The sequence below is a fragment of the Eretmochelys imbricata genome, chromosome 22 (assembly GCF_965152235.1).
Source record: "Eretmochelys imbricata isolate rEreImb1 chromosome 22, rEreImb1.hap1, whole genome shotgun sequence".
Taxonomy (NCBI): domain Eukaryota; kingdom Metazoa; phylum Chordata; order Testudines; family Cheloniidae; genus Eretmochelys; species Eretmochelys imbricata.
This window is the reverse complement of record NC_135593.1, coordinates 13,339,505-13,359,406: the sequence shown is the minus strand read 5'-3', so window position 1 is coordinate 13,359,406 and position 19,902 is coordinate 13,339,505. Positions and strand designations below refer to the sequence as shown.

The 19,902-nt window shown below is 46.0% G+C and overlaps 1 protein-coding gene across 4 annotated transcripts in view; it reads left to right on the top strand.

Moving 5' to 3' along the window:
- GRIK4 (glutamate ionotropic receptor kainate type subunit 4) overlaps positions 1-19,902 on the top strand; it is a 201,892-nt gene that overhangs the window by 108,972 nt on the left and 73,018 nt on the right. For all 4 annotated transcript variants that reach the window (XM_077839813.1, XM_077839814.1, XM_077839812.1 and 1 more), the window contains exons 5-6: positions 112-290; positions 7,409-7,462. In XM_077839813.1, the coding sequence (XP_077695939.1) occupies positions 112-290; positions 7,409-7,462 (233 nt within the window). The remainder of the gene's footprint in view (positions 1-111; positions 291-7,408; positions 7,463-19,902) is intronic.

Genomic DNA, 19,902 nt, shown 5'->3' with positions numbered 1-19,902 from the left:
ATTTGTCTGACCAGGTTTGCAAAGGACTGGTTCCTATGGGAAAGGATAGCTGTTGTCATGGGTGGGGTACTCTTGATTCAAAAGTTCTGTTTGTGTTTCTTTTATTTGAAGGCCTTTTAAACCTAGAGAAGTTGCTTCGTCAGTTCCTTATCTCGAAGGACACCCTCTCTGTCCGGATGCTGGATGACAGCGGGGATCCTACCCCACTCCTGAAAGAAATCAGAGACGACAAAACCTCCACCATCATTGTACATGCGAATGCCTCCATGTCTCACATCATCCTCCAGAAGGTAGGCAGCTGAAATTACAGCTTTATAAACTGCCTTGCTTCCACCAAATGATCCTTCTGCATGTGCATTGTATGGTTCCGGAGCTTAAAAGCTCCTACCATGCGGCTGAAAATTATCTACGCTACAGGGAGATTTCCACTGATTGATGCTGAGGTCCTGGGAATAACAGTTTGCTCACTGCCTCCGGGATTCTAGGTGTAGAACAAATAGATTGAATACTCCGAGTGCATGCCCCAGGGGTGTCTGGCTTGGCATCCACGATGCCAAACTTTTACTGCTCTTATTGGCTTTGAGCAGGGTCAGCTCAGCTCTTTTGAAAGTCGGTCCGCCAGCAGTGTGGACTCTCTTTTCTGAGTACATCTCCGTTGTGTTTCTCTGTCTAGTTATTTTTTTACCAGATTATGTTTGTTTATTTTATTGTCTCCTGTACAGTTGTTGTGTTTGTTTTGAGAGTTTGGTTTAATCGGAGCACAGAATCCAGTTTGGGCTTCCACTTTAGTGCAGCTCTCCAGCACCTGTATGGAACGGGAGGCTTTTTAGCCAATTATCAAATGAAATAAATATAAGTTCTGGCTCCCTAGATTCACCTCTCAGTATGCCAATGGGCCTAGATAAGGGATTCCTGGTGGTGTAGAAGGTGTTGTAGTATGGAGTCAATCTTCTGAGCCTAAGGAATCTAATCCAAAGGCCATTGGAGACAGTGGGACTCTCCATTGGTTTCAGTGAGTTTTGGATCAGGGCCATGATGCTGTGTGCCATTTTCACTCCTAGAGCAGAATGCGTGTTTTCTAGGCCTGATGGATTAGCCTCGTGATGTCCTGTACAAGTGTCAGTCCTACTGGCTGTACAACTACATGCTAGTTTCCACAAAGAACCTTGTCCACAAGGAAACCATGTGCCACGGTACCATCCTACTAGAGTTGGTGAGACTTTGTATGACAGCCGCCATCTTGGCTGACTCATCAGGGATTGAAGTGGGGACCTCCAGTGCTAAAAGCATAAGCTGCTACAGCTTAGAATCATAGAATCATAGAATATCAGGGTTGGAAGGGACCCCTGAAGGTCATCTAGTCCAACCCCCTGCTCGAAGCAGGACCAATTCCCAGTTAAATCATCCCAGCCAGGGCTTTGTCAAGCCTGACCTTAAAAACCTCTAAGGAAGGAGATTCTACCATCTCCCTAGGTAACGCATTCCAGTGTTTCACCACCCTCTTAGTGCAAAAGTTTTTCCTAATATCCAATCTAAACCTCCCCCACTGCAACTTGAGACCATTACTCCTCGTTCTGTCATCTGCTACCATTGAGAACAGTCTAGAGCCATCCTCTTTGGAACCCCCTTTCAGGTAGTTGAAAGCAGCTATCAAATCCCCCCTCATTCTTCTCTTCTGCAGGCTAAACAATCCCAGCTCCCTCAGCCTCTCCTCATAAGTCATGTGTTCTAGACCCCTAATCATTTTTGTTGCCCTTCGCTGGACTCTCTCCAATTTATCCACATCCTTCTTGTAATGTGGGACCCAAAACTGGACACAGTACTCCAGATGAGGCCTCACCAATGTCGAATAGAGGGGAACGATCACGTCCCTCGATCTGCTCGCTATGCCCCTACTTATACATCCCAAAATGCCATTGGCCTTCTTGGCAACAAGGGCACACTGCTGACTCATATCCAGCTTCTCGTCCACTGTCACCCCTAGGTCCTTTTCCGCAGAACTGCTGCCTAGCCATTCGGTCCCTAGTCTGTAGCGGTGCATTGGATTCTTCCATCCTAAGTGCAGGACCCTGCACTTATCCTTATTGAACCTCATCAGATTTCTTTTGGCCCAATCCTCCAATTTGTCTAGGTCCTTCTGTATCCTATCCCTCCCCTCCAGCGTATCTACCACTCCTCCCAGTTTAGTATCATCCGCAAATTTGCTGAGAGTGCAATCCACACCATCCTCCAGATCATTTATGAAGATATTGAACAAAACCGGCCCCAGGACCGACCCTTGGGGCACTCCACTTGATACCGGCTGCCAACTAGACATGGAGCCATTGATCACTACCCGTTGAGCCCAACAATCTAGCCAGCTTTCTACCCACCTTATAGTGCATTCATCCAGCCCATACTTCCTTAACTTGCTGACAAGAATACTGCGGGAGACCGTGTCAAAAGCTTTGCTAAAGTCAAGAAACAATACATCCACTGCTTTCCCTTCATCCACAGAACCAGTAATCTCATCATAAAAGGCGATTAGATTAGTCAGGCATGACCTTCCCTTGGTGAATCCATGCTGGCTGTTCCTGATCACTTTCCTCTCATGCAAGTGCATCAGGATTGATTCTTTGAGGACCTGCTCCATGATTTTTCCAGGGACTGAAGTGAGGCTGACTGGCCTGTAGTTCCCAGGATCCTCCTTCTTCCCTTTTTTAAAGATTGGCACTACATTAGCCTTTTTCCAGTCATCCGGGACTTCCCCGGTTCGCCACGAGTTTTCAAAGATAATGGCCAATGGCTCTGCAATCACAGCCGCCAATTCCTTCAGCACTCTCGGATGCAACTCGTCCGGCCCCATGGACTTGTGCACATCCAGCTTTTCTAAATAGTCCCTAACCACCTCTATCTCTACAGAGGGCTGGCCATCTCTTCCCCATTTTGTGATGCCCAGCGCAGCAGTCTGGGAGCTGACCTTGTTAGTGAAGACAGAGGCAAAAAAAGCATTGAGTACATTAGCTTTTTCCACATCCTCTGTCACTAGGTTGCCTCCCTCATTCAGTAAGGGGCCCACACTTTCCTTGGCTTTCTTCTTGTTGCCAACATACCTGAAGAAACCCTTCTTGTCACTCTTGACATCTCTTGCTAGCTGCAGCTCCAGGTGCGATTTGGCCCTCCTGATATCATTCCTACATGCCCGAGCAATATTTTTATACTCTTCCCTGGTCATATGTCCAACCTTACACTTCTTGTAAGCTTCTTTTTTATGTTTAAGATCCGCTAGGATTTCACCATTAAGCCAAGCTGGTCGCCTGCCATATTTACTATTCTTTCGACTCATTGGGCTTGAGCTAAAGAACCCATTTAGAACTCATTTAGAACTCATTTAGCTTGAGCTAAAGAACCCAGGCTCCCATGCTGCGGCTGTAACAGACTCAGATGCGCTGTCAATCAGCACAGAGGGACACCTGTAGCACATACTCTCCAGTGAGTTATGTTTCCAGCTCAACAGGAAATTGTTTTCCCATCCCAGGAAAATTTCCACGATTTCGGAAAACGTCCCCATCCTGAATCGGGACGAAAAGTCGACATCTCAAACATGTTTGTGGACCAAAATGTGGAGGAAAAACTTGGATTGGGTCAGTCCCAACATTTTGTTTTGATTTTGACCTTTTAATAATTTATTAGATTCCGCCCCACCCCCCAAATTCACTTAAATTTCAAAACAATACGTCGTTTCGAACTGAAAAATGGAATTTTTCATTTTAAAAATGAGGAAAGGGGACATTTTGACACTTTTCCCAAAACAGGAACTTCGTCGAAGCTGACCCTTTCCCGCGGAATGTTTCGGTTTCCACAAATGGGTATTTTCCAAACGAAAAATATTAAATTGAAAAATTCCTGACCAGCTCAGGCTCCCTTTGCTTTACTACTATGGTGAAAAAAATATGAATGTTGCCTTGAGGGATGCAAAGAAACAGTGGCAGAATTTCAATTGTAGATAGCTACTCTTGGGACGTGAAGCATGACAGCTGATGTGCGTCCCCTTGCTAATCTTTGCTGGTACAGATGCCAGACTTCGGTCCAGAGGCTGACGTTAGACTAAGGCTGCTAATAGAGGCTGCACTGTCGCAAGTGACTCCAGCTGGATCTCTCATCAATCCATTCCAGTGTCGTTTTAATTGCACATGTAAATACAACATAGTAGTTTTCACTGAGGAACAACTTTCCTTTTTCGATTTTTGTTATTTCACTAACCCCTCTGAAGCTTCTTATGTGCAGGAAATCAAAGACGAGGTTTCAGGTTGGGGTGGATTTGTAAATTTATTTCTAGATTTCATCTCTGAGTTAATAAAGAATTTGAATGAGCTCGCTCACTGTTGAGGGCTATCCCCTCAGCCTGTTGCCATAGTAATTTTCCACAGCTACAGAGCACAGGGGCTTTTTAGACACACTCTCTCTCCCTTCCCATCACTGAGGGATTCTCGGGCCATGACCGATGAAGATGTCAAAGATTGAGAAGATTTTGCAGCAATTCAATAACATTTAATCCAGTCGCCCTGTGCGGAGGTTTCCAAGGGGAAGGGGAAATGAACACCGCTCTTATGATTTCTGAACTTCTTGCAACAGGTGAAACTGGAAGTTATTTCTCTGTATACTGGGAGAGCAAGCAGAACAATGGGTGAAGATGATGATAAAACAGTTTCCTCCTTTGGGCTCAATCCAAACAGAAAGACTGACATTAATTGTAAAAGACTTTGGATCAAATCCTGTGTTACCAGCCCTTTCTTGGGCTCTGCTACCTTTGGACAATGAGGCAGAAGCTACAACCTCTCATATATTCCCCACCCCATGTGGTCTAGAAACACATGGTTGCTTCTTATATAGCCAGCCTGCCCCAGCTTTGCCAATATGTGTGTTAAATGGATGAGATCAATGGAGGAAAGGAGACGGCTTGTTGCTTTCTTTGATTTTCTTCCCTTGAAATCCCACTTGCTGATTTCAGAGTAGGTCACAGGGAGAGCAGACATTGCTGCTCTCCCCAGACAGTGAAAACTGTGATGTGCAGGAGTCAGAAGATGAGAGGCACTGTGGTCTGGTGGCGGTCAGAGCACGTTGCCGGAGGATCTAGTCTTCTCTCTGCTACTGACTTGCTGTGTGTTCTTGGGCAAGTTACGTTCTCACAGTCTCCCTTTCCCAACCTATAAAAGACAGGGTGTCCTATTGATCTGTGTCACAGAGGTGTCTGTGCAGATTAGCTGCTTAGTGTCTGTAAAGCACTTCCTAGTTCTTGGGGCGGGATTTTTAAAGCACTCAACCTTGGCTGAATTCTGCTCCCACTGAAGTCAATGGTATGTCAGTGTCGGGGGAGTAGAGGTTGTCCAGAGTGTTTTGAGGCTCTTATCCTAACATGTTGGGCATAAGTGCTAAGTGGTGTTGGTGTTAAAGTTCCTCTGATTTCCCCCCACCCCCGTCTTTCTGTCTTTCATTTTCCAGCTTTCAGCTTATCAGCAAAGGGTCCCAGCAAATAGCTACCAGGCCAGAAAATCTCCTTTTCATTTTCCCTGCAGAGGATGCATCGTGCCAGCTGTTTGTGCATCGGTGGAGGCTGCAGATTTGTTATGTTCATCAAGATCAATAAAAGTGATAAGAGGGTTAGAAAACATGACCTGCGAGGAAAGGTTGAAAGAACTGGGCATGTTTCGTTTAGAGAAGAGAAGGCTGAAGGGGGACATAATAATGGTCTTCAAATATGTGAAGGGCTGTGATAAAAGGGATGGTGATTAATTGTTCTCCAGGTCCACTGAGAGTAGGACCAGATGTAATCGGCGTGATCTGCAGCAAGGAAGATTTAGATTGGATAGTAGGAAAACTTTCTAATTCTAAGGGTACTTAAGCTCTGGAATAGGCTTCCCAGGGAGGTTGTGGAATCCCCGTCACTGGAGGTTTTTAAGTACACATGAAACAAACACACGTCAGGAATAGTGTAGGTATACTTAATCCTGCTTTAGCACAGCGGGGTACACTAGATGATCTCTTGAGGTCCCTTCCGGCCCTACATTGCTGTTTCTTTGATCACAGGCATCTGAGTGAGAAAGGGGAGTGGGAAAAGCAGTGAGGACTCCTCCATGGTGAAGGCAGGGAGCAGCATTGTCTGCCTTGCTTTGAATCTTTACCTACTGCTGGTTAATCAGGCCAGGAGCTCCACCTCGTTTGTATCTGTTTCATCCCCCCACTTCCTGACACCATCAGCCTCCTGCTGGGGGACAGATAAAAGAAGGGATGTGGAGGAGCTCCCAAAAAATCATTCGGGATGATCTGCACATTGCAAATCTGAGCATATTCAATGGTTGGATCATTACAGTGCAGAACAAACAATGGATTTAATTGAAACCTGAAGAGGAGTGAAACTAACAGGGGAGCCAAGCCACCTGATACGAGAGGATGAAAATTGCCACCAGAATTATTTTTCAGCAGAGTCTCTTTACTTTACCCAACACTACATTGCTGTCTATTCCTTCCCTTACAGATTGTCCATGCACACAAATTGTACTGCTTTAACTCTACTGATAGAGCTAACCTCATGCAATCCCACCTAGTATGGATACAGTAATGCCAGAATAAAGATTCTATTCCATATGGGAAGGGAAATATGATGTACTAGTACAAGACACTTTTTTATACTGGTATAACTGTTTCTACACTAGGGGTTGTACCAGTAGAAATATATTGATTCTTTTTAAAACTCACCTCCCTTGCCAATATAGTTACACCGGTACCAAATCTGTGTGTAGACCAGGCCTGACATTAGAATTGAATCTTGTAAAGACCACAATCTGGGATTGATCTTCAACACATCATCTGGCAACCGGGGACTGTTAAAACCATTGTTACTAGTAATATATGCAAATGGTCCTGTTTCGATTGTTATGTCTTCCTTCCCGGTTCCCTTTGTCTTTATTCATCGGTGATGAATTGTCTAAATCCTGGGTTAGAGCTAGATGTAGGGAGGAATCCTCTGTCCTTCATTATGCATGAGGTTGAATTAGATGGTCAAAATGATCTGGGATTTAAAAAAATCAATGAATCTTTGGATTGTTTGTTTGTACAATGGGGCCAGTTTGGGTCGATAGGCACTACTGAAATAGAACGAAGTAATACTTCATAATAACCTGCAGCTTCCATTAACTTCAGCGGGAGCTGCAACTGCTTAGCACCTCTGAAAGAGCAGATCCCCGTCTTTACTTTAATAGGCCAAACTATGCTTCTGGGTGCTACCCTTTATGGCTTTTAAAAGGACATCAGAGTCCTTCGTGCAAAGTGATAGATCTGAAAAGAAAATCTGATACCGGCTCCCCCAGTACTGTTGCTGAGATGGAAGATTGTCACTCTCCAGCCTAATCTCCTTTCCTCTCCTTCACAGGCAGCTGAACTGGGAATGGCGTCCGCCTATTACACGTATATCTTCACGAATCTGGTAAGACTGCTTCCTCAGCTCCTCTCCCCGGCATGTAGTGTCATGTTAATGGCAGCACCCCTGCTCCGTCTTGGTGGGGTTTGGTGGAACCACAAGCTCAGGGGGGTGGAAGAGGATTTATAAAGCTGGCGAGGGGTGCTGGGGAGATCTAAACCAAGACCTTGCTCTGACATGTGTGCAGTGAAAAAGGCTTAATCCGCCAGTGGCACCGATTCTGTAGAACAGGAAACAGGCCCAGTCAGTCCATAGACACAAACACTAAGGGGGCTCTCATACTCCATACACTGAGACGTACGGTTCTTTAGAACCAGTAACAGAGACACCTGATTTCCTGATGGGGAAAGCTGGGCTCTAACCACAAGACCATCCCTCCTCCCCTGGATGAGCTGGGATAAAGAGGTGTTAGGGGTCGTTAAAAGCATCATTTACAGCTTAGGCCCTACTTGAAGGACCTGATCCAAAGCCTTAGAAGATAATGGGAGTCTTTGTGCTGATTTCAGTGGGCTTTGGATGAGACTCTAAGCAACTGATCCTGCAACACCTATTTAACCAGTGTGACTACTTGCGTGAACAAGGACTTCTTGTGTGAGTAAAGGCTGCAGGCTTTAAATGCAGTCACAGGCTTTGGTAGCGTAAACCCAGAGCTGAAAGTTAAACCATCCCTTAAAGAAACTTTCCATTGGCCCATCCGTGATTCTCAAGGATGGAAATTAAATTCTAAAAAAAAAAATGGCGAATCTAAAAAAACCAAACCAAACCAACCGTGTTTTCCTGAGGCGGAAATACTCTGTAACAAATTTGGGTTGGATTCTTAACTGGCAGAAGTCAGCCCAGAGTCGTATCACCACCCCGGTTCACGCCATGTGAAGATCTAGCTTGGGCGAAAGGGGAGCAGGCTGTTGCAGTAGCCAGAGAGAGGGCTGCACAGTTGCACACAGAGAGGGATATCAGACATATGTCTGTGTGCTACAGGGGGGAGTAACTGTGTGCATTATGAGGAGAGGGAGATGGAGTGCATGTGTGAGACAAGGAGAAGGGGATTGTGTGAATGCAACAGGTGGAGAGGGTATATTTTGTAATGTGGCTGATTGGATTTAGCTTTACAGCTCCTGTTATCACTAATGGACATCATGTGGCTAGATTCCCATTCACTGTGCTAAACAAGAGGCGGTGGGTTTAAGTAAATGCAGGGGGTAAGCCAGGCTAAAATGCCCTACCCTCTAGCTGGTCTTGAAAACAAGCTGCCAAGCAACGTGGGGGATAGCTCAGATGAGCCCAGACACCTATCAAGTAGGGATGATTTAGGGATAATGAAATCTATCCTACCTTGATACAGGGGGATGGACCAGATGATTAACTGGAGGTGCCTTCCAGCCCATATGATTCTCTGATTCTATAATTTCTATGAATATTTATGCCTGGGTGCATGAGTGCCAGGAAAGTCGAGAGCTGAAGCGTGCTGTGTGTCTATGTATTTGGGTGGGAGACAGACGGAAACAGATGGAGCCAAGAGTGTAGGAAGGGTGATCCAAACGTAGGAGAGGGAGAATGAAACGGATGGGTGACAACACTGAGAACAAGGGGGGAGTGGTGTGAAGAGCTGGAGTGTGAAAGGAGGCGTCAGAAAGAGAAAAATTCCACACACAGTCTCCCTCCCTGCGCTAATATAATTCCAGTTCATTCTCAGAGTCCACTCCATCGTTCCTAACCTTAGTCAATACTGTTCCACGGTGGACTAGTCCATTTGGTCCTAGTCCTAATTAATCCAATATAAATGACTGGCAACTGGGTGAGTAGTAAAGAAGCCCTACTAGAGCTCAGCTGGTAACATAAATCTTGAGTGCAGAGCCCAAGCTGCTAGGATCCTCAAATGTCAGGTTACTTTATATTCAGGTGGTGGTGGTTCCATATTGTGATTTCTAGTCCAAGGGTTCCTCCTTCCAGTGAGCATTCTTTTATGTACCATCACACCTAGATGACTCGAAGAAGATCAGAGCCATATTGTGCTAGGTGCTATACATACACGCAGTGAGAGATAGTCCCGGCTCCTGACTGTTCCCCTTAGTTCCTAATCCAAACAAGCAGATGTAATTGTGTCCTCGTTCCAAGAATTACCATTCCTATTGGTCTCCAATCCCAACGATGGGTGTTTTAATTGTTTCTCAGACCCAACAACTATCAGTCCCCCAACCCCAGTTGGTTCTTAGGCCTGATGGGCACCAGGCTCAGTTAGTTCCCAGTGCTCTTGAGCATCAGTATGGCTGGCTCTTAATCCCAGTCAGTATCATTTGGTTCCTGGTCCCTACTGACAACCATTGTATTTTGCTTCCGATGCCAACTGGTATCAGCACATCTGATTCCCAAGATCTGGGATTATCACTTAGTGTGTTATCAGTACTGGGTGTAAAGTACCAGCTCTATAAGAGGGGGGCCCTCTGCTTTTCTTATAGCTCCATCTAATGGGTAAGGAGCAGGAGGTGTTGTGAGACAGTCATCAGTCTATATATGATTGCCAGGCAGAGGAGGCCCTGTTGGGCTGCTGCTATATCAAGGCTGAGAGCTGCCTGAGCCTCAAGACCCCACCAAAAATGGGGTTGGATTGTGTGTGCAGGTATCATCGCTGTGTGGGCTGTCATTCCAAGTAACCTGTGTCCCAGGAAGCCAGGGGATGGCGAATGTGAAAAAGAACGACCCACTTGTGTTCCAATCACAGAACGGCCAAGAGGCTCATCCTGTTGCCACAAGTTGGCCTGGATGTTAAATCTAGTTGCACTGTGGGTTGTCTGTCAATCCTACAGACTGGCAGGATGGAGCGAATCAGCCCTACTGTGCCCTCACTGCAGGAGGGTAACAAGCTAATTAATTCTTAATCCCAGCAAATCCAGTTGGTTTCAGAGGACTGAGTTCCAGAGTTAGTTCTTGGTTGTAGGGAACCCAAGCCAGAATGAAGAAGACCAGGGAAACCCCCCACCTAGCTCAGCTGATTCCATGGATTCCCCATTCTCATGAGTTAACTCTTTAGGCCATTGTGAAATCTACTGAATTCTAGACTGTCTGGTTCCAAAAGCTAATACTGTTCCAATGCTGTACTGAGGGATTCAAATTTCCTAGTAGATCTAGTTCTCCCACAACCAGTGCGCAACCCGATTAAACATAAACTCATCCTCACTATTTCTAACAGAGGCTGTGTTGCCAAATAGTTAGAGCACAAGCCTGGGTTTCTATTCCTAGCTCTTTCAGTGACTTTGTGTGTGATCTTGGGCATGTCTCTTCAACAGCTCTGTGCCTCAGTTTCTCCATCTGTAAATGGGGAGAATAATTCCTGCCTCACAGGGTGTGTTGTGAGGCTTAATTTATGAGTGTTCTTAAAGCACCCTGAGGTTCCCTGAGAGAAAGTGCAATATATTATTACCAGAGCTATTGTTATGGAAGTCTACACCCCAAAATTGTGTGTGTTAAGCAGTTCTTGATGAGAGCCCTGCTGTGTGCAATGGGCCATGGAAACATTCAGTAGAGATGGGCCTAAATCAAACCCCGCATATCATCCCCACCCAGTTTATCTGTCTCATTCACCTATCACATCCTGTGACCTAGAATCATAGAATATCAGGGTTGGAAGGGACCTCAGGAGGTCATCTAGGCCAACCCTCTGCTCAAAGCAGGACCAACCCCAACTAAATCATGTAGCTCTCTTGGGATGAGATTGTTGACTTTGTTAATTGTCTGCTAGCACAATTGGGACCTGATGCTTGACTGGGGCTTGTAGATGTTACCATGATACAAATAATAAATGATCTGTGTCCGTACAGTGCCTAGCACAATGATGTCCTGGTCTGTGACTGGAACTCCTGTGGGCTACCACAATACAAAAAATGAAGAACACCTCTGAATTTGCATGAGGGGCAGTTCAGGTTTTGACTCTTGATCTGGATCTGAAGTTTGCACTGAAGCCAGTTTCTCTAACCCAGTTTAGAGCGATAGGTTAGAAAGAAGAGAATCCTAGAGCCATGCTTGAGATCAATGAAGAAGAGTATCTGTTTACTCCAGTTTATTTTTCCACTTTGTTAAAAAGACCAGCTCTCCATAGAGTTGACTGGATTTTTGACAGGGATCATTAAGAAGAAGGGTGATGCTGGGCGAAACCTGGGCAGATGGAAGCAATATTTAAGGAAATCAGTAATATTTAAATGGGAATGAGAGATGGAAGCGAGCAATTTAAACTAATAAATCCGGAGGGATTATCAAGCCGCTAATGAACCCACTGAGGTTTTGCAATCACTGCCTAATAGAAAAGATAAAATCACTGTGAACTGCTCTCTGGGAGAGAAGGCGGAAAGACGGTTTAAATGAAGGAAGAACCTGCCAAACGAGGGACTAACAGTACATGTAGTTAAAGGCATGGATATGAAACTAATGGGAACTGGAGAAAATAGTTGGACGTAAGAGAAAGGACGGGGGGGTTGGAGTCTGAGTTAAACACAGGTAGGAGGAACTGGAGGGTGTATCTCCAGGCATTAAGCTCATTGCAACCATTACAACAAGAGCTTCCTGAACAATGGGCAGTTACGCACCTCTATATTATTTCTTTTCTCCTCTGGGGCACTGGATGGAGGCAGGTTGCTGGGACTTGACGGCTTTTACACAGAGTGGCTCGAGTGGGGAGGTTGGCTGCTACATATAATGATCAGTGATTCACAGAGCTTAAACTCTACTAATTAGTCAATTCAGCAGGGAGGAAGCTTGGTATGTGAAAGCAGATGCCAACCTCCGGCAGAGGGATCTCCCAGCCCTTTGTGCATTTACATATAGGCTGAGGGCTGGATGCAAGGGCTCTGAAGTGAATACCTATAGAATAACTTATGGGTAGCTGTGAATTCATTATTGGCTTTCTCTAGTGAACCACAGGGCAAACATCTTCTTTGTCATCGTGAGGAGTTTGGCCGCATTTTCCCCACGCTCGGCCAGGAATCAGAATAAATCTAATGAAAGAGAGTTTATGTGTAGCACTTTTCATCCATAGATCTCCAAGGAGGGTATTGTCATCCCTGCTTTCCAGATGGGGAAACTGAGGCACAGTGAGGGGAAATGAGTTACCCAAGGCCCTACAGCAGCTCAGTGATAGTGCCAGGAATGGAACCTAGGTCTCTATTGATTCCTGGTCCCATTCCTGTCTTTTTGAACCACACTCTGTCCCCCACCCCAGCCAGGGGGGAAATTTTAAATTGTCCGTGGCTATCTTGTCAAGGGGGAGGAGGGCAGCCTTAAAAATACTCATCTGGGCTGGCCCATGAACATTAAGGCTCTCAGGAAGCACTCTTTTTTGTAAGTAGAAGTCCTCTCCAGTAGCCTTGTCCAGATTGTCCCCTCTCCTCACTAGCTCATGAGATGTTATACACTGCTAGGTTTTTCACCATCCACCCAGAGGTGGCTGCATTTCAGTGGTGCTCTGTGCGTATGTACAAATTTGCCAAGCACTTTGATTTCTTCCGGGATGAAAAGTGACCATGTAAATGTAAAAAAGAGAAAAAACAGGGAGTAGAGCCAAAGCCCGGTGCTGGAGCCTATGGCAGCTTCACATACTTACAAACAACACCCACATCCACACACACTCCCACGCTTCTGAAAGATACAGGGCTAGCCTGTGCATTTAGGCACATCTCTAAGAGGGTGTGTAATCTACATTGTCCTGGGAGAAAGAAAAGGAGTACTTGTGGCACCTTAGAGACTAACCAATTTATTTGAGCATAAGCTTTCGTGAGCATCCGATGAAGTGAGCTGTAGCTCACGAAAGCTTATGCTCAGATAAATTGGTTAGTCTCTAAGGTGCCACAAGTCCTCCTTTTCTTTTTGCGAATACAGACTAACACGGCTGTTACTCTGAAATTGTCCTGGGAGTGGTCCCAACAGCAACGGCATCTCAGACACACAAACACACACGCCCCCTTTGTCTTCCCTCTTGTAGCTAGTGGTGCCGACGCCATTCTCTTACCTGGTTGCGCTGGCGGGCTGGGGATAAAATTCCACTCCTTCCCCCCATCACTCCCCACCCATGTGTTCCAGGAGCAGAAAGTAAGCAGGCACATAGCACCTATTTATCTGTGTGCATCCAGACCCATGTAGCTCTTGCAGGGGCAAATAGGGGAGGGAGGCCTTACTCCTTCCTGAGTGCTTATGTGGATATGCTGGCCAAGTCCCAGTCTAGTCCATAGCGACTAAAACTCCTAATTGAAAAAATTTCTTTGGCAGAGAAACTTGACTTGATAACCATTTGGGGGGGAGGAAATGTAGACATGGTGGCATTTGATTTATAATAATAATAAGGACGATGCATAGCATTGCAGATAAGCTACCATGAATTGCAAGGAAATAATTGCATGTCCTAGCCCTAGAAATATTTGAAACCACCAGAGCAGATCACGAGAGGCTTTGGATGTCTCCAAAACCCTGTGATGGAATTAATTCTTTGTAGCTCATTCCATGTAGCTTGTTGTTGTTGTTTTGCCCTTTATATATATATATGGACCCGAGGCTGGATTTAAATTTCAAAACATTTATCAGGGAGATTAGATGGAAATAATTGAAACTATTAAAATTACTAGTACAAGAGGGAAGGTATGAAGGAATTTTAGCAGTCCCTAGAGTCAGACAGTATATTCTTTGTATGTTGTTTTGTTCTCTGACAGTATTGTGTCCTGTTGCTGTGCCCTGATAACTGCTGCTTTGTTCCATTGTCAGAGCTGGCATAAATCTGTGGGGTTTTTTTCAGTGAAGGGAAAAGATTCTTCTATATAAAGGGTGAGATTGTCAAAGCTGCCTAATTGGTTTGGATGCCCAGTTAGAAACGAATGGGAATCTAGTGTCTAAATCCCGTAGACAACTTCAAAAAATTTCAGCTTTAGTTTGTAAATCACTTTACCTCCACTTATGTTTATCTCATGCCTGCCTCCTGAAGGCTCATAAAGTGGTATGGTGAATTAGGGTACTGGACTGGGAGTGAAGAGACTAGATTTTTATTCCTGGATCTGCCACTGACCTGCTATCTGACTTTGGGCAAGTTATTTCACCTCTCACTGCCTCTGTTTCCCCTCCCGTTCTTTGTCTGTCATGTCTATTTAGGCTGTTAACTCCTTGGGGTGAGGACTGAATCTTACTATGCATTTGTCCGGTGCCTTGCATGACGGGACCCTGATCTTGGTTGGGGCAACTTAGCTCTGTTGTGATACAAATAATAAAAAAGATGATGGGCCTGAACCAAATTGATATAAACATCCTTCCAAATTTGAATTTTGCAGAGGCAATCTCTAATTCGTGTATTTGGGTGGAGTTCATTCCGGTGCCAAGGGTCCAGACAAGGCCCTTTATACCATTTAAACTTTTCCCTATGTTAGGGTCTTGGGTCGGCACTCTGCCCTGGGGTGAATTTCACCCATTGGGATTAAGAATGACAACTCAGTTAAAATGCAAGTGGCCCAAAGCATCATTTAGGATGCAGAGGAACTTGAGGCTTATCCAATCACATCATTGGTGCCTCCAATCCAGTCTCCAAGGAGAGTGTAAGAAAGCTTCTTGTGGTCAATTATAGAAGAGTCAGCCCACGGAGGAAGCTCTCTGTACCCCTTACTGGTACAATAAATCTGATCTTAACTTTGTGGAGGTTTGAAAAGTTTTTAACTTGTTTTCCCAAATTTGTTTAATTTGGCAGTGGCCTCACAACACCCCATTCCCAGTCCAAAGAAGAAATGTTGGGGTGCCATCAGAGTGAGACACTTCTCTCCAGACTTGGGGTCTGATGGAAAGATCCTGGTTGGGAATTTCCAGGCTGACTCAGAGATTTAGACACAACTCCCATTCATTTTAATGGGGAGGGTGTCTAAATCCCTTAATGACTTTGAAAAACCTCAGTCCCCCTTTTCCTATTTCAAGTCCCAGTTCTACAGACACAAAAGGACCTAATTAATCCGGGTGCGACTCCATTAAATTCAGTGGAGTTGCACCAGGGACTTGCTTTTGGTCTCAAGGGGTCTGGAGTGTTTGGATGAACTTGGGAGAAGGATTGGAAGTTTTGGATGCTGTTTTGCTTAGAAATTCTGGAACTTTTGAGATCCACCTGTCAATAAAGGTGATGACCCCAAGAAACCCTACTTTTGAAGGTCATTAAGGCTACAACTCTCAGAATGCTCAGTTGACCCAATATGTCTGAATGAACCCACAGGGGAAAAAGCGAAAATTCATCATTCAAATGACTTTCTTCTGCCGGTGAAATTGATTTTTTACTTGTGGTTTATTGTACCATTATTGTCTTGGTCAATATATTGTAAGCGAACTGAGCCATTCAAAAAAGTCATAACGCATTTAGCATAATCCTGTACACTTTAGTGACCATATGTTTTTAAATATGTTTTTAGAGCAACTTAGAAATGATTAACAGGCTCAGCAGTTCAGCATTTATGGACCCTGAAGGCAACAAAATCCACAGAGGGGAGAGCATCAAATTCCAAAGGCAGGTCTTCTCCTGGTGTTATACCTAACAGAGGAGAGGACTAACATGCTTTCATTGGAAAGGGTGCACCAGGTTTAGGAGGGACTGACTATCTTAAGGGACAAAGCTGTGCAATATTCAAGTGTCCCATTCAGAAAATCAACCCATAGCCACACACAAAAGGCTGGTGTAATTACATTGGTGTCTGGTGTGTCCATTTGTTCATTTTCATAGATTGTGGAGTGAGGGTGTAGTGGGGCATCTGCCCCACTCCATGAGAAAAAGGGCTGGAACAGGCTAGAGAGGCTGCGCAGATCGGCAACCAATCAGCAAGGGCCTGTGGGGAGCCAATCAGGGCCAGGCTGAGCCCTATATAAAGGCTGCAGCAGAGAACAGTCTCTCCCTGACTAGTAAGGAAGGAGGACTGGCTCCTGAGTTAAGGAGGTAGCACCTTGGACCGAGCAGTGCTGGGCAGGCTCAGGAGAGCAGAGGAGAGCTTTGGCCCATTACCTGCCAAGCGGCAGCCCCTGCTAAAAATGGTCAAGAAGGTACAAGGGCCAAAGGGAAAGTGGCCCAGGGAAGATAGGCAGACAAGGGGAGAGAAGGAGGGCAGAGAGAGGCTGCCGCAAGAGGGTCTCTGGGTCAGGACCCAGAGTAACAAGCAGGCCTGGGTTCTCTCCCCCTCGCCCTTACACTGCACCTGGCTGCGGAGGAGTGTGGCCGATACAGATTGCAACTTGCCCCTGAGGTGAGGGGCTAGACTTTGGGTTGTGGTTGGCCGCTGAGCCAGGGACAAGCCGAAGGATTGCTTTTACCCCCTGCCCCCGCCCCCAGAAGGGGGTGAGAATGGAGTAGCGGGCACTGCTGGAGGGCAGTGTCCTGAAGAGGACACTGTGGTCCAGAGAGCGACACGTGTCATAGATTCATAGATATTTAGGTCAGAAGGGACCATTATGATAATCTAGTCTGACCTCCTGCACAACGCAGGCTGCAGAATTTCACCCACCACTCCTGCAAAAAATCTCACACCTATATCTGTGCTATTGAAGTCCTCAAATCGTAGTTTAAAGACTTCAAGGAGCAGAGAATCCCCCAGCAAGTGACCCGTGCCCCATGCTACAGAGGAAGGTGAAAAACCTCCAGGGCCTCTTCCAATCTGCCCTGGAGGGAAATTCCTTCCCGACTCCAAATATGGTGATCAGCTAAACCCTGAGCATATGGGCAAGATTCACCAGCCAGATACTACAGAAAATTCTTTCCTGGGTAACTCAGATCCCACCCCATCTAATATCCCATCACAGGCCATTGGGTGTCCCGGTGGTCAAGACAAACAGCAGAGCAGACAACGGGTGAGACACCACCCGCAGAGGACGCTCCAGAGCTGGACAGAGCTAATTCCTGGAGCAACCAGCAGGAGGCACCGCGGTGGTGAGCACACCCTGCTACAGAGGGGCATAGAATCACAGAAACATAGGACTGGAAGGGACCTCAAGAAGTAATCAAGTCCATCCCCTTGCACTAAAATGGGAACACTAATAATGGAAATTTCCCCACTTCATTAACTTCAGCTGGTGTAAATCATCACTGAAGTCAATAAAGGTATTCCAGTTTACACTAGCTGAGGATCTGGCCCTATGTTGGTAAAGTACCTTCAGATCCTTGCATAAAAACTGCTATGTAACTTCAAAGTGTAAATTGTTAGACCAAATCCCGAGGTCCTTACTTGGCTTTTACTTGGGCAAAATTGCTATTGAGATCAACGGGAGTTTTGCCTCAATGAAGATGGAGTAAGGAATTCAGGATCTGAGCCATTATTAAATACCCTTCCAGCCCCCACTCCTTCCCCCACATACACAAACAGAAAGACAAAAAGAAAGAGGTGAGTATGTTCTGGCCCCACAGGGCAGATCCCCAGCTGGAGGAAATCAGCCTAGCTCCACTGAAGTCAATGAGGCAGATCCCCAGCTGGGGTAGCTCAGAGTGATTCCACTGAAGGCACTGGAATTTGGCTAATTTATGCCTTCTGGGGATCTGTCCCATACTTAGGGCCTTATGAAATTCATGGTCCATTTTGGTCAATTTCACAGTCATAGGATTTTAAAAACAGTAAATTTCATGATTTCAGCTATTTAAATCTGAAATGTCAGGGTGTTATAATTGTAGGGCTCTGACCCAAAAAGGAGTGGGGGGGGGTCACAAGGTTATTGTGGGGGGGGTTGCGGGACTGCTACCCTTACTTCTGCGCTGCTGCTGGCGGCGGCTCTGCCTTCAGAGCTGGGCAGCGGGGGAGCGGCGGCTGCTGGCTGAGAGCCCAGCGCTGAAGGCAGAGCCGCTGCCATCAGCAGCGCAGAAGTCAGGGCGGCCTGGGCTGGTGTTGCCACCCTCACCTCTGCGCTGCTGCCTGCAGAGCTGGGCCCGCAGTCAGCAGCCGCCGCTCTCCCCGCGCCCAGCTCCGAAGGCAGCAGCGCAGAAGAAAAGGTGGCAACACCATGATCCCCCTACAATAACCTTGTGACCTCCCCTGCAACTCCCTTTTGGGTCAGGACCCCCAGTTTGAGAAACGCTGGTCTCCCCCTTGAAATCTGTATTGTGTAGGGTAAAAGCACACAAAAGAGCAGATTTCACCGGTGGGCGGGGGTGGAGGGGGAGACCAGATTTCACGGTCTGTGACACAGTTTTTCATGGCCGTGAACTTGGTAAGGCTCTACCCATAATCTAATCTTAGACCCTGGCAGCAGCAGCAGCATTTGAGGACCATTTGGAGGCTACCAATCCAATGAAGCCCTTGCAGTAATCAGTAGGGGAAGACACACGCGTGTGTCAAGGTCTCCGTGTCACTGCAATCAAAAAGAGCAAACCCTGGCAATTCTTCCCAGGGTGAGAGGTGACCCTGTTACTTTGCTTCCCCGGGTGACCTGGTTTGTTAAAAACATGGTAAGAATTTCGTAAAGGAGCGAGATTCTGTGCGCGCAAAGGGGACGCAGAACAATATTGCCAGCCAGATTGATAGAAGTGGAAGGCACTCAATAGCTGACACACAGAAACTAACAATAGCAAACTGTCCTTCTCAGCGTTAAGAGATAAGCAATTACCAGAAGCCAATCACTGATGTGAGATCAGCAGTGTGACAATGCAGATAAATCCCAAGGCTTCTGAGCCTTGAGTTTAAAATACGTGTACCTATCGTCGGGTTATTATAATACCAATAATACTCTTGCCTAATGCCTTTCAACCGAGACTCTTGAACCTCTTTGTAAATATTAATTAAGTCTCTCAACTCACCTGTGAGCTAGGTGAGTATTGGGCAAATTGGGCAACAGAGAGAGTAGAGGTGATTTGATCAAGGTCGCACAGCCCAGGCTGGGAACAGAATCCAGGTGTCCTGACTCCTGGTCCAACCACCTAAGCACTGCTCACTGCTCCCTCTCACTGTTCGTGATAACCCATTGCACATGGAACTTGTGGTAAGGAGGGGATGCATAACTTAGACAGGAATTGGTCAAAGAAAAATCCCAAGACTGTGATCAATCTTGATCAGTGTTACACTGAGGCAGTGTGTGTAGTGGCTAGAGAAGACCTGAAATTGACTCTCTTGCTCCATCCTTGGCTCTGTCATTGGGAACGTGCACAAGTCATTTAGGGCCAGAACCCCAAAGATAGTTAGGCTCCTACCTTCCGTTGATTTCTAAGGAAGGTAGGAGCCTAAATTCCTTTGAGTCTCTGGACGTTAGGCTCCGATTCAGTAAAGCATTTACCCACGTGTTTAAGTCTCATTGGTGATTTAACAGACCCATTTCCAATCATGTTTGGGGTGAAGCAAAGATTTGCCTCGCTCCTAACCTTTTTTGTTTAGTCTTCACTGCGATGCTAAAGGAAGCCCTCCATGGTTCTTTAAACGGCATCTTTCTATGCTTTCGCACTGTCTAGTTCTTTAATCTCTCTAAACTGCATGCGAATAGCA